The 15,387-nt window shown below is 36.4% G+C and overlaps 1 protein-coding gene across 1 annotated transcript in view; it reads right to left on the reverse strand.

Moving 5' to 3' along the window:
- LOC135414021 (potassium voltage-gated channel subfamily KQT member 1-like) overlaps positions 1-15,387 on the reverse strand; it is a 480,260-nt gene that overhangs the window by 430,521 nt on the left and 34,352 nt on the right. The window contains exons 4-6 of the mRNA XM_064654258.1: positions 10,675-10,753; positions 7,753-7,849; positions 3,058-3,198 (exon numbers count right to left, since the gene is read on the reverse strand). Of these exons, the coding sequence (XP_064510328.1) occupies positions 3,058-3,198; positions 7,753-7,849; positions 10,675-10,753 (317 nt within the window). The remainder of the gene's footprint in view (positions 1-3,057; positions 3,199-7,752; positions 7,850-10,674; positions 10,754-15,387) is intronic.

Raw genomic sequence — 15,387 nt, forward strand, 5'->3', positions numbered from 1 at the left:
TCTATATTTTTTCTTTTCTTCATATTTAAAACTTTCAGGTCATTTGTATCAAGTTCAGCAAGCTTGCACTTTCTACTCAAAGCAAAATATTCCCCATAATACACTGTGGTTTTTGTCAGACACTTTCAAATACTTGCTACTGAGATTTTTTTTTTTCCTCTGGTTTAGTTTTGAAAGGCAAAAGTGAAATCAAATTTCACTCCCTAGTAACTCCACATCTGTGTTTCTATGTTACAGAAGATTTGAAAAGAAAAAGAAACTGATTCACTTTGTCCTTTGTCACTGTTCCCAGCTGTGAACTGCACCTGCACCGTGACTCACTGAATGCTGAGGAGGCCTAGATGCCTGAAAAGCTTAAACAACAATTTAAACAGTGTTCTTCATGGCCTCACACAGCTAGAGAAAGAGAAGCTGATTTTATCTTGCTGTTAACACAAAACAAGTGAAGTTTTGGAAAACAACAACAAAATCCATTGAACACTTTGCACGGCCTTTAAATACACTTTGAAACACAGATTCCAAGTCATCTATCTCAGCAAGGTAATAAAGTGCATTTAAACTTATCTGTTGGTCTTCATAACTGAATTCCTTTTATTTTCCTGAAGTCCAAAATACTCTTGTATAAACACATCCTGGCTTTTTTAACGTGTGGTTTTTTTTGTTTTTTTTTTTACTCTTTAATCAAATCAGTGCTGTAGTTTCTAGCATTTAAAAGTATTTTGTAATCCACAGCTAAGTATTCAATGCAACTCATAAACCAAGCTCTGGATAACTAGAGCTTAAAAGAAAAAAAATAAAGGAAAGGAAGGTAGAAAGGTAGAAAAAAGTGCACTGGAATAACCTATGTATGAATATACGTGGACAGAACTGGATGCTAAAAGTGAGGGCTAGTTCCCAACTCATTGCTGGAAATCCTCTTTTGTTTTCCACTGTACTTTGTTTCTCTCAGTTTGGTAAGTTCTTCGTCCAACTTCCCTCCCCCAGATCAGGTCTGATTTTGGGCATTTCTGGCCTTTTGCACTTACAGGCCTAGGAATTACTTTATGAAACACCAAAGACACTGTGCAGAGCCAACATGAGTCACTATCCTTTAATGTTTACATATTAAATTTAGACCTCCTTATTAATAAACTATATGCTTTCCCTTTCTTTCAATGGTGCCATTCTAATTCAAAGATACTACAAACTTACTTGGAACTTCACTTTGCTAGAAATATTTATGAGCTATTTTTCATGGGTTTATCTGAACTAGCACAAACTTTTATGGGAGTCCCTGATGCTGCTGAACTTCCCCCAAGAAGCCCCACTTTTAATCAGATGTACTTCACAGACCATTCATAAAGCCAGAACAGGAGCTGTGTTCCAACTGCATTCAGTCATTGGAACGCTGGTGTTGGAGCTGAACTGCTCAAATAATAGAAGAATAAGTGAACCTGTGTACTGGTTTGTTTCCTTAAAGCAGACATGGGGTATCTTTCAATTATACCCTAATTGTTTTTCTCCTCAATAACAGCACAGTCTGTGCTTCTGATACATTTATTATTTTCCTGCACTAGCCAGAGGTGGTCTCATATCTATAACCATGAGATTTTATATTCTGAAAATTTTATCATATTTCCATTGAGGACTTTTACAAGTGATCGTTGCATGGGCTAATTCGTGGTTTCATTTCTTCCCAGCACCTTAGATAATCAGGTCCATCTGGCCATTTAGTGGATTTTTCTTTTTTACTAGATTCTTCTTAGTTTGTACTATTTTTTTGCACAGCCAAAGGTGATACTCTGCAAATGAAATGAATATTTGACAACCCAGTGACAGGAATTTAATGTTTAAAATATTTTTATACAGAACCACTTAAAAAGTGGTAACTCTGGCTACATGTAATATAGTCTACATTTCTGTATACTTCATTGAAGTAGAGGCTTATGCAGCATCTAAGTTAAAGATTAGAAACATATATCTATTAGGAATATTTTGTCTGCCTTGACAGACTTACCAGTTTATTTGGATGTGGAGAAAAAATTGGTTTATGGCCCAATAACTGGCATTTTTCCAAGTCTATTATCTAAGAACAAATCCAGTATATAGTCTTGAAATATATCCTTCTTTCTCTGGAATTTGGGGGCTCTGCATCTGTTCTGGTCCTCTCATTTTTCTCTGTCACTAACACTGATGTGATGGATCTCTTTGGGCTTGTTACAATGAGACAGCCAACTCAGAAATTTTGTGAGGTTCTCTAGTGGGGAAAAGGGCCCACAAGAGAAGGGATAGTTTATGCAAAAGCTAGTAAAGAAGGAAAGCTTAAGTCACAATGAGAAATATGATGAGAACAGCCATATGAAGGGAGTCTAGAAAAAATCTGGCCTCTTATTCTGTTTCACAGCTCTCTATTCCTTTTTCAACCGATTCTGGGCATGCACATGATAATTACCACAATGCTCTCAAAAGCCCAGTTCCGCTTTAAGGGTATTTTCTTCCTTTATTTCACCAAAGATTTTCACAAAATGCACCTGACTGATGACTGATATCCAAAGGATTTGATGAATCCATGAAGCTTTGCCAGCTGCTTTCGATGGATCTGTTTACCTTTACAGAGAATCGCAGATTCATTTTAAAAAAAAAGCCAACAGGAACCTCTTACCTGCATAAAAGTCTGCATTACTACTCAAAAAAAAATAAAGTCATTACCCCACTTCCACATACAGAATATAGTTTTAAAGTTATGCACCTTTTTCAGATAACTAAGTAGAGTTTAAAAGAAGTGGTATAGGTTTTGGAGGGAATTTACACTCTTATGAGATGTGGACGTTTTATATCTGTAAACATTCATGACTTGCTGACCTGCTTCCACAACAAAATTTAATACCCAAATAATTTAATTGCATGTGTGACATTCTTTCTTGTACCTTCTTAAAAGACTGTTGAGCCTCCCTACAGAAATACATTCTGCAAAGAAAGACAGACCAGATTTTTTAAAAAAATATCACAACTTCAACAGGAAGCCTTATGCATACAGATTTGACTGTTTGCATACAGATTTGAATGCTAAGGACTTACCACACCCCACCAAAGGGCATCAGCATAGCTGGAGAAACCTGTCTTTCCATCTTCATCAACTGCATCCTTCTCAGCAAGATAAACAAAATAGGATGAAAAAATTAACCCCAAGAATCCAATGTACAACGTGGTTATGAGTTCCTATTAAAAGAGAAAGCAAACAAGCGCATCAGGTTTGCATCATGCATATTCTATCATTGTAAAACATTATAAAACACTGTAAATTATCTGGGGGTCTTTTGGATCACAGTAGAAAAATTAATCTGTTATATTTCAGGTATAAAATTTGCCTCCAGTGAAACAGGTAGCGCAGTAACTTGTTTTCTATTCATACCAGGCTAAAGAGTTCAAAAAGCTATCATTAATATGAGATCATTTGGGCAGCTAAATATAGAGTGGGACATCTCTCCTAATTACACCTTGTGAATGGAAATCATTCCACTTAACTGTCCACTTAAAATACTAAATCTCTAAACATTTTTAAAATATCAAAACAGGTTCAGAAATGCAGTTTCTGAACAGTACACGGAAATAACAGTGAAGAAATAACAACCATGTCATGTGATTATGGGCATATCTAAGCAATGAGCTTGTGTATCTGATGTTTAGATTGCTTAAGATTAAACACTTTCATGTTAAGATAAAACAACTGAAGATAAAATACGTTGGGCAGGTGTAACCTCTGCTTCAGTGCTGAAAAGCAAGGCCGGGGCAGTTTATTAGAAGAGACTTTTGTTAGGGCATGATGCAGTTCTTGTGAATATACAATGTTCTCTATAGATTTTTGGACAGGAAGTTTGTATCACAGCTGATGTGAGTCCGGTGCAGGATTGTTACAGACTTCAGGAAAAGTGTGCTTGCACATTTAAACAAGCCAAAATGTGTGGCGTCCCAGATGCAAAAACCTGTAAAGCTTTTAAAAAGCAGGGCTATGTTGTATTCAAATGAGATATTCACATACCCCTCAGGAAAATCCAATACCTAGTTATGACGGGAAAAAAACTTATTTTAATTCCTTAAAGTTTACATGCATTATTCCTATATTTTCTTTGCACATATTTAGCCATCTCTTCTTTATTAAACGTTGCACTACATCTTCACTGGCATCTTCCCTAAGGTTTCTCTTTCCATTTCTCTTTCCTTGCACCCAAACCAACAAGGAAATTAAAATACTTCCATAAGATAAAGTTAAAATTAAAACCTGTCTGAGAAGGATTGCCTCTAGTTCTAAAGTATGGCAGGTTTTCACAGATTTCCTGCAATACTCTACCCATGTTTCTTTAACTGTTTGTGACAGAAAGTTCAGTTTTATCATCAAACTTCCTTCAGATTTTCTTTTTTCTTTTTTTCTTTTCATTTCCTTAAAAGAGCTTTCTGGGGAAAGGTATCCCTGGTCTCTAGTAACTGCATTCAGCAGCAGGAACTGTACATATTTTTCCTTCTCCTAAGCATTAATTAAAATCTAGGTTCAGCAAGTCTTTAAGTGACCTTGGCACAAAGCAAAGCAAAAATAGGTGTTTTCCCTCTAATCATTTAATAATGATCTAAATAATGAATTTTGATAGTCTTTAGTTTGGCCCACGGGCAAGTCTTTTAATTCAAGCCTTAACTTTTTGCTAAACAAGGCAGCTGAAAGAGGAAATAAAACCTGGAGTTTCAGTAGTTCAGATTTCTGTGCGGGTCTCACCTTTATTTTCTCATCTTTATCTAATGATAATGGTACACTGTGTGCCTGCAGATACCACTTCACTGCTTTGAAAAGCTCCTTGTGTTAATGTATGTAACTGACTATTTGCATCTCTGTATTTTTTCACAAATTTTTGACTTGCCTTCACATTTTTTTTTCAGTGCAAGACGAAGCTGCAAAATACCTGAGACTGTGAGTTCTGTGATGCACAGGAGACCACAGCAGAAATGGAGGCTAATTCCTGTTGCCTGCTTACACAGAAAACACTTCTGCTTTCATGTCTAGTAGATTTGTGACTTACTTCCACATCAACAGAAATCTCTTAGTTACACCTGGCACGTTGCTGACATCTCAGAGGTTAATAGATTTTACCTGTTACTGAGGAGCATCCATCTCTGCTTTCTTTCAGTGTTGTCCCAGAGGACAGAATTAGAGAGTGGATGGTAATTAGAATATTTCTGTTTTAAGTGGCTTTTGGGGGAGCAGGGAGGAAAATATGCTTTTCAGAAGTGCTATGCATAGACTTAGGAGATCCTTTCAAAGTGGCTGAATTATCAACAGGACTACTCAGCTTATTTCACCACTGGTGCCCCTCAGCTCCAGTACTATTCATCTAGAGACTGAAATCTTTTTAGGTAAAGGCCAGATGAAAGTATAATTGCCTTAGACTTTTTCTACATGTCATCACTCTGTGTGACATATGTATAGGGAGAAAAACTAACACATGCCTATATTTAATTATAAGAACAATGACAGCAATCTCATACATACTGCATTTAATAAATAACAAAATAAAATTGAATATTTGAAAACTTAGATCTACATTTTCAGTTACGATAAGGACCACACAATACAAAGTTCAACACTTGGGAAAAATACAAGGAAATCCCAAATCTCAACTCATTGCTAACTCCCTCCTAAAAGCAGGAGAAGATCTCACAAAACAAGGTGAGTGATGGGAAAAAATAAGTGAGAGGCTTAAAAGCTGAAGCTAGATTGGCTAACTCAGTTTTTCAGTAAGCTGCCTGATTTCTCCATGTCTTTCCATCACCACATACCATATTGAATCATGTTTTGTTGCTTTTGGCGAGAAATCCTTGTATAAGCTCAACCTGCTGAAAATAGAAGAGCCAAACTGGGCCTGAGTGAGCTAATAAAGCTATATGTAAAATTCCAAAACACATGGAAATCATTGGTGACAACTTCACTATGCTCCTCTGGGCCCACAGAGGTACAAATGCTTGCTATTTTCACAGGTCACAAAAATGTGGATTTATTTTCTCACATTGTTTAATGGTTATGGGCCCCATTTTTTCTCAAAGAGTATCAAACTCAAAAAATAGATGAGGACTTTGTACTCTGCCAGAGAAGAAAAAGCAGCTGAGGTGTTTTTGTTTTGTTTTGGTTGGTTTTTTTTGTTGTTTTTTTTTTTTTAACAAAAATTTCTTTCAGGGACTGGATAGGAATAAAGGTTACCGTGTTAGAGTTTCAGCTACACTTGTCCAATGTCAATACAGAACTGTGTGTTTGATATTTTTTTTATTAATGTGTTAGTGGGTGATCTGCTTGGACAAGTACTACAGATCTGTAGAGTTTTATTTATCATCATAATCACTTCTTTGGGGTAGCAGAATTTCAAGTGCGTTTACTCATAAGTGCACTTCTCCAAGGTTTTTTTTTTTTCCTTTTAAATCATTGAACTTATTTATGCTCGTGACATTTAAGATTTAAGTGTCATATTTTGGAGATAGTATTTCCTGATTCTTGACTAAAACTCTGAACACCCACAGGAAAAAAATTTCTCAAACACCTCTGTAAGCAAATGTTGAGAAAGTGTATTTGGATATCAGCTCTGCCCTAGCTAGATATCCAGGCAATGTGAGCATAATAAATGGAGACCACACAGACTTGGAGCATTAAAAGTCATCCTGTTGTACAGTATGAAGGGAGGCTTTATACTGGAGCACTTTGGTGTGCATCACTGCTGCACAGCCATCGTGACAAAAAATTTCCTACAGTACTGGGGGGGGGGGGAGAGAATAAAGGGAAGAAAATTAAATTGTAGTATTAAATTAGTCACTTGGATTAAGCACCTCCCATTCTCTGTCTCAGAATAACTTTTCTTAATAGAAAATTTTAAAATGTCTGTGTGTAAATCTATAACTATTAGTCAGTGTCTGGGGAACAAATCTACACCCATAAAGCATAAGTTAACCACCCTTAGAAGTCTGATGTGAACATTAATAGCAGAGTATTAGCCCTCCACAGTGTGGTATGATATGCAAAATTAAAAGGCTAATGCTGTAAGTTTCTGCTATACTGATAAAGCTGAGTGGGCTACAGAGATTCTGTGAAGACTCAAAAAGAAGCCTACAACTAGAATTTTTTTAAAGTCTGCAGAAAAACTTCTAAGCTCTTCCTGCTTAATGGACTTTTAGACAGAACAATTGTTTCAAAGCTTTAACAGACACATAACTACTTATAGTCAAATTTACCTCTGAGACTGCACCCTTAAGAAAGCAACTTTTCTTGCATATTATCATAACATAGTTCATATTTTTATTTATAGAATGCATTTGAAAACTCCTTATTCAGGCAGAGAAAATAGAATTATTTAAATAATTTACTTTTCCGCTAGTATTTCTTTTTCCATGCAGCAACCAAGCAAGGAAAACGTCTTCCAGGAAGACAGTGGACAATATTTTCAATATAAAAGGCAGCCCATATAACTGCATTTAATAAATTATACTGAAGGATAACATCAAAGAGTACAGCAGTTCATTTCCAAAAAAAACCCCCAAAACTGATGCTTAAACCCTGTTATCCACTGCCCTGAATAGTTAAGAATAGTTTCCCATTTTAAAAATAGAAAGAAACACATGATGGACTTTTAAAGTATTTTTATTCTTCCAACAGAGAAGTACATTTAAACCACACTATGATTTGAAGTCCACAAGAGGAATTTACTAAAGTAAACAAAATTCTGGGGATCCTTAAAGGTCAAGTACCTGACGATGTATGAAAACAACTGATCCCAAAAGTCTCCAGGTGCCTCCCTGTCGATCCACATGGAGCATGCGAAGTATCTGGAGAAATCGGATGCCCCTGCAAGAAAAACAGGGCATTAAATAAAAAATACTGCTCTGTCTACCCACAGTTGGCTACATTCACTAATGTGCTGCCATATTAGAGAACTGTGATAGCAACGCCCCTGGTCAGGGTTGCATCTCAGATTTGAGGCATCTCAGTAGACTCTGTGTTTAGATTTCATTATAGTCAGATATATATAAATAGGAAAAGAATTATTTAACAGAAAAACAAAGAAGCTCAGGGGGAAGTTGCCTATTTTATATGATTCTGATTGTCAAATGCCTCCTTTCCAATGAAAACCAGTGCTTCAAGGTTTGTTAACACAAGTAGGAGCAAACTTTTTTCTCTATTTGCCAAAAGCAGAATATGAATCAAACATGGGATCACTGACGTCCTTCTTGTGTGAGTTATAGAAATGATCTAATTGGAAATAGATACAGTTCTATGTCTTTTTAAGACGATAAGTGAATCATAACCTCCATATTTTCAACTAATGAAAAATAATTGTCCATATGGTTCCTCAGTGTAGTTTTATTCCATGGAAATATTTTATTTAGTCATACTTTTGACAATGAACTTTGTTTGCCTACAGTCATCCACCTTAGTGACCTATCCCTGAAACAAACCAGTGAAGAGCAGGAAAGGATACGTGCTGAACTCATCTATGTGAAAACTTTTCACTAGAAGTATTTTTGGCTCTTTTTATCTACCCTTAAAATTTTGTTGTGGATGTGGGTTTTGCTTTTTACCTCAGACTTCTTATTTCAAGTCCACTGTGGCTGCATTTTTCTGGGCTACACCTATAAGCTGGAAACTCAGCCATCCTGCAGCCACTGGTGTTACTCACTCTGGGATGGCAGTTTGTCTTCTGCAATAACCAACTCTTCCTTTATTCAGAAAGCAGGTGTTCTGAGCTCTCACAGCTGACAGTCAAACGATCAAAAGCTTGTCATCAAAAGCACTCAACAATCCTGACTATCAATCACATATCAGTGACCAGGTACATGAACGCCATGGTTTGTTATTTATTTGATATGCCATTGGAATAACAATTTTAATTAGCAGGAAACTTTTAAAGATTCACTTAAAACCTGCTAATTAAAACACGAGTTCAAGAATTACAAGGCTACCAAATATGTGAGCACCAATAGACTTACACAATGCAATTGCTCACTGGTTGCTCCTCTCAGGAGGGGAGAGATCTACATGTAACACCCCTGTACAATTATTAGACACATCTCTGGATGCCACAATCACACCTTGATTTTCCTGTCTTTTGAATCCAAGCTGGTTACAGCTATATTACTGCCAAGTGCTGACATGCATGGTACAGGCTGGCAGTTTTACAAACAAAGGTTTAAAAAACATGACGGTGAACAAGAAAATCCAGATAGCCCCCAAACACACACAACACATATCCACTGAAAAGGAAAAAGGAATTTGTTGGAATGAAGACCTCTTTTATCAATTTGGTGACCTTGAAACAGTGAGGAGGTTGGAGGACTCTGCTGGAAGCTCTGCTGCTTGGTTCCAGTCTCACTGGTTGCTGCAGTGAGCAAAACATCAACCTGTCACATCTGGGGGGGGATCTGGAGCCTGGAACTTCATTCTACGAGTAAACAACCTAACATGCGTGCACCCATGTTTTCTGGGATTGCTGGGATTGGAGGGAGGTACAAAGAGGACCTTAACAGTACACCTTAAAAGCAACAAAAGCCAAGACAAGGTATATGAGATTCATTCCTTCCTAATTCAACAACACTCACATCACAGTTCTGAGGAAATCTGATGGAACTAAGACTTGTCTGACCCTGATGGTTTTTCAGTGGAGCAATAACAACACGGCTGAGATGTGGGTTAAGCTTCTCTGTCAGAGCATTCTGAGATGTAGTACAGTGACTGTGTGATTGAACACTGGGAAAGGCTGCACTGAGCCCAAACCCAACTGGGTCACACATAAACACAGAGCAGGCCTTTCCATAAGAGTCCTTCCTACACTTCTAGTTGAATTCAGCAAAATCTTTGGAATTTTCACATTCACCCTCCTCTTCTCCTATACAAGCTGATAAATCACATTCATGTTGCTCGTATGAGTCTTTATTATCATGTAAGGATTAATGTTCTATGGTAAGAGTCACCTTAAAAATGCTTTATACCTGTAGTTCCCTCCAGTGCTTGTTTACACAGCTAGAGAGTTTAGATAGTACTGTACATTCTCACTTCCCAGTGATCAGATTGCATTGGAAATCAGAGGCTTGTAACAGAACATGCAGCATGTCTTGAAAGTTAAGTTAGAAGCTTATCATTCTTTTCTTCCATTTATCCACTTTTCCTCCCAAAACAAGCTTGCAGTGCTGGATGCAAGCTGAACAAACACTGTAGACATCAAATATTTCTGGTTCATGTACAGTATGAGTTACTTGTGCCAAACAAATCCACCAAAGCATAATTACTCTTTAAACAAAGTAATTACTCATACTCAAAAAGTACTGAGTTAAGTGCTGTCTGGATTACTTCTTAAATAAACTGATGTTCTGTAATACTCTCTTGTCTCAGAAGGAGAGCTGTTTGATGTTTTATATAGGACAGAACATTTAGTTTTTTCCATTTGGCTTCAGTATTCCCACCATTTTTCATATGCCTTGTTCCTGTACTCTTGTTCCCCAACAGTGATCAAGCACAAAAGCATACAGTCCTCCACTGTCCAGTGTTTCAACAGAATAACTTTTCCTACATTAGGAAAATCAGAAATACCTCTAATTCAGAAATCAGGAAATCAGATATACATCTGATGGTAACATCTATGGTACTGAAGAGCTACAGTCACTAGAAGAACATACCTTATTGCAGAGGTAGCAAACACCTGTCCATTAGATCCTATGCTCAGAACAATAATTGAGGCTACTACCACAATGAGATCTGTTAAAAAAAAAAAAAAGGAAGAATGTATTAGTTTTTAGATCTCAGCAGTGAAACACATAAAAAATACAGACTGAGGAAAGAACTTTAAAAAAAAAGGAAATTGTTACCTGAAATAAGTGAGCAATAAGTTAATGTAATAGTTTCACATCAAAAACCCAATGACTACAGTTCTGCCATGAATTTAATAACGGCAATTTCAAAGAACAGCAGCTTGCCACAAAAACAACAAATGCAAAGGCATATGCACACCCTAGAAATGAATCCACATTTTAGCTCACGGTTTTGGATTTACAAGGAAAAGTAAGGGTTTGCTTCACTCAATAATGAAATGCATAAAGTCAAGTATCATGCGTACATACACATACACACTTGGTTTAAAAATTGTATCAAAGCTATAAAGCCAAGCTTTCAAAGTTTAGGGAACTGTCAGAACAAAGGTTTGATAAAAAAAAAACACAACAGAGTTGTTGGTTTACTTTGTGACACAGTCTTTATTTGTATGAAAAAATAATTGTTTCCAGAGATCCTTATTTTTTGTTTCCACAACCCCACAGTTTACACAGTTCCAGCACTATACAATGCAAATGATGGATTGTGTTCGCAGTGCCAGCATCCTTTATTTTCTCTTATCCTAGTTCAGTGACCATGTCTGTTTCTTTTAATTATTGAACCTTACTCTAACATTATTTTGAGAAGACATTTTTCTTATTTCCTCACAGGCATTTCTGTGGTAAACCTCTTTAGAGCATCTAAATGCTTCACTTTCAAATTCTAACCAGAAAATAAAAGATAAATGGGTAGCAAATGTAGCCAGAAAGAGGAAAAGTTTTGGTAAATTTCCCTTGCCAGCTTTAAACAGGCAGTACTTTATTCTTCAGAGCACTCAACATTATATAGCACTTCAAAAAAACCAGCGCCGGCTGACCTCACTTGCAGCTGTGAGAGCTCAGAACCTCTGTAACCCGACTTCAAAGTCTTCATTTGGACATCCAGAAAATGAGGCACACTTGTGCAAACTGATTTAACTGACTGCCACAGAGTTTCCGTGCGATGCCTGGGCAAGATGCAGGACAGAATCCAACTTGAGAGGCAGCAGCAGTTTCCTTCAGAAAGGTTAAATTGTTTTTTCCTCCCCTTTAAAAATTCTCCTGCCTCGTTCACAACCACGTCGTTGCTGCAACAAATATTGCAGAAGTTCTACAACCAAGAGTATCCTTCACTCTCTGACTTGGATTAATTTCCAGTATCAGTCTGGCTTTTGCTGTAAAAGATGGATTCCTCCCCAGGGGAGAGCACTCAGTCAGTTTAAAGAATGTGCAACAATAATTGTACATTTATGAAAATGAAAATAAAGAAAGGGAAGGATGAGGCTACAGAAAGAGCTTCCATTTGGGGATAATCTTAACTTTTAAAGGCCTAACTTTCCAATTTTTTCATGCTATTCTCTATTATGTATATGTGTGAACATATGTTTGTAAATACCAGAATTTAGGGTGGGTTTTCTTCCTATCACATCATAACACAGATCTTTGCTCTTAAGCAAATGATGCACCCATGTCCTTACTAAATTATCAGACATATCCATATCCATCCAATGACCAGCATTGAAGGAGGAAAAGACTGACTCTCAGGAAATGAGTTTCAATCAGGTAGTGAGAGTAAAATAGATTTTTTATTTGTTCTTTCTACTTTTCTGAAAGTGTTCTACATGGTAGAGATATTTCTGTTCTTTTATCCCCTCTTCTTCTCTGTTCCTAGTTCTTACTTTAATTTCCAATCTTTAGGCTTCTCTCAGTAATCTCAGTTTACAGGTCCAAATAGTCCTATTTTACAGTCCAGGTCTTCAGCATATCCTGCTCTTTCACTGCCACCTTTCAATCCCATGTATTTTCAGCCCCTGCTGTTTTTCCTTCAACCTCCTGATGGTTTTCCAGTCTCCTTAAACATTCTTCTCCCAAACCTTTACATCCTCATCCACCCTCCTGTCATTTTACTGAGTCTGTATGTCCCAGTTCATTCCTTCTACCTCAGCATTCGAGCCTGGTATTTTCCATGTGCCCTGGGCAGATCCAGGAAGAACACTATAAAACCAAAATCAACAGATTTTCCACTTCCAGCCCCAGCATTACTGCTCCAAGAAACCTGAAATTTGAATTGTGCAGGCTCACTGCAGTTTCAGTCTCGGAGAAATATAAGAGCATTCTCTAGCAGGGCATTTGAAGCATAAACAAGCTACCAAATTTTCAGGGGCGTGTTAGTCAGTTTGGATTTTCAGTGATAAACAAAAAGCTAATTTGTCATTAAATTTCAAGTGTCTGCTTCAAAGTTTGGAAGTGTTAGTGCTTCTCCATAAGAAAAGGTCAGAACTGCCTTTCTCAGGAACAGCTTAAACATCCTGCATGAAATGTCTCCACAAGACTCAAGCTGAAGCAGACACTGACATGGAAAACATCAGGATAAAGAGCCAACATTTGTTTAAATAACTTTTTCAACTCTAACAAGCACTAGTATTTAGAATAGCATCACACTAGTATTTATGGCAGTTCTTAAAAACTGAAGTGTCAAGGAAGTTCGGTAATTTAAAAAATCTGAATACCTGTAATTTATAAACAGCAATATGCAGATATTCTTCTTGAAGTTTCTACCTACTTATGTGTCTGCAAGCATGTCTGTACATACACAGGAGGTGTAGAGAGAAAAAAAGGACATGGCATATTCTGTACAATACATGCACCACACATGCAGACGACAGACCTACAGAGATCACATTCCCTGCAATTTAGCATGTGTAGTACTTTAAAAATCTCATCCACTGCTAGTCCACTGCGGCTTACTGATGTTCTGAATCCTTGAAAAATTCCAAACAGCTGTCATTTTAATATAAAAGATCAGTTTGCCAATATTACTTAGTTATACATAAGCTGCAGCGTAGCACATAACACCTACACTGTAGCTCACCTGAGCATTGCTTTCTATTTGAGCAAATTTCTGATGTGTTTCTAATGTTTCCAGAAGTTTACTTTCTAATGTGCAATTCTCAGCTTTTTCATTAGAAGCAATTAATCGTTTTTAAATTTAAAACAGTAAGACTATTTGTATTTTATTTCATATTTTATTGCTGTGCTATATTACAGAATGTAAACAGCTTAAAGGAGCGTTCTTAGTAGTCTGAAGATAATATGATGTCCACAGGACTTAAAATACACAGACTATATGCACATATTTGAGTTTGATTTTACATCACTTTTTTTTGCTAAATTTTTGTGTTCTATCAGCATTTCATGAATTATAAAGATAACTGGAGCTTTACATACCAGGTGCTGCTGCTTTTTCAGATCTGTATATATAAACCAATTAAAGGTGCTTATAAATAAAGTTCTACTGTGCTTTACTTAAGGACAGTATAAGGTGGACACACTATGCAGGCTCGAGTTTTTACACCAGTAACTTTTGTCCCCCTTACATCTTTCAAACTGCATCCTGTCAAAACCAGCAGAAACAAAAGCTAATTCATAAATTGCTTCTTTTGTGATATTTTCTGCAACAACAACAAAAGGATAAAAGGTTGTGAAAGGGCATTCATTCTCTTGATTTTGCCTGTGCTTGGTACCTGCTTTTCATAAAACCCTAATTAGGTTGGGATTCTCAGAAGCATTTAGCTCCCAGCCCAACCTACTGAAATAGTAAGTAATGGAAGTGTTAAATTAGTATTTCAGAAAGGAATCACTACTGCTGCTGCTGCCATGGGACATGAGCAGCACACACTAAACATGCTCATTCTGTGAACTAGGGAATGAAGAAGCATGGAGAGAAAAAGGGATTTTTCTAAGGATTCTTGGTATTCTGGGAATGAATTCAATATATGTCTCCTGACAGGTTATTTAATCATAGAATTGTCTTTTCTCACATACATGTAATCATCTACAATCTGTCTGCAAAAAGGAGAAAAATTAGGCTAACTTTAGAAAATCTACCTAAGAAATTAAAAAAAGAAAAAAAATATTTACAAGGTAGGGAAATTGCATCATTTTCCATTGCACCTAAAATGTTAAAATACCATTCAAGAAATAATGTGTCCTATCTTAACATTTTCCTTTCCCAGTTATAGAAGTTGCACATTAACATACTATTTTAAGCAGCATAGAATTCAATAATATTTTAAAAGTTTATAAAAGAAAGTAATAATTAGGCTTGACTACTAAAACTCTTTTAAGTAATCAGCACCAAAGTAATTTTTCTATACAATTAGAGAGGGGAGGAAAGGAGGAAAGATAATGGAAGAAATTAAAGAAATTCAAAATTGAACTTTCTAAGAATGAATTCAAATTTTAGTGTGAACAGAAACCCATAGAAAAAATCTCCCTGCTGTCAAAGAAATTTTGGTGGAATTTTTCTGATTTTGAAATACAGACTTTTGTATTAATGCAGAAGTAAAATGAATACCTTATTTTTACATTCTGTTCTAACCTTTAATTTCTTTTTCTAGTGTTTGTACCTTATTCATGTTGATTTGAAAATTATAGGATGAGTCAGGATGATTCTTGTTCCTCAATAACCCAAAACTGAGTACAGCAGCTCATCACATTATTCACTACTTACATCTAGATATATAATAGAATGTTTTGTTTCCT

This window comes from Pseudopipra pipra, chromosome 5 (assembly GCF_036250125.1).
Source record: "Pseudopipra pipra isolate bDixPip1 chromosome 5, bDixPip1.hap1, whole genome shotgun sequence".
Taxonomy (NCBI): Eukaryota; Metazoa; Chordata; class Aves; order Passeriformes; family Pipridae; genus Pseudopipra; species Pseudopipra pipra.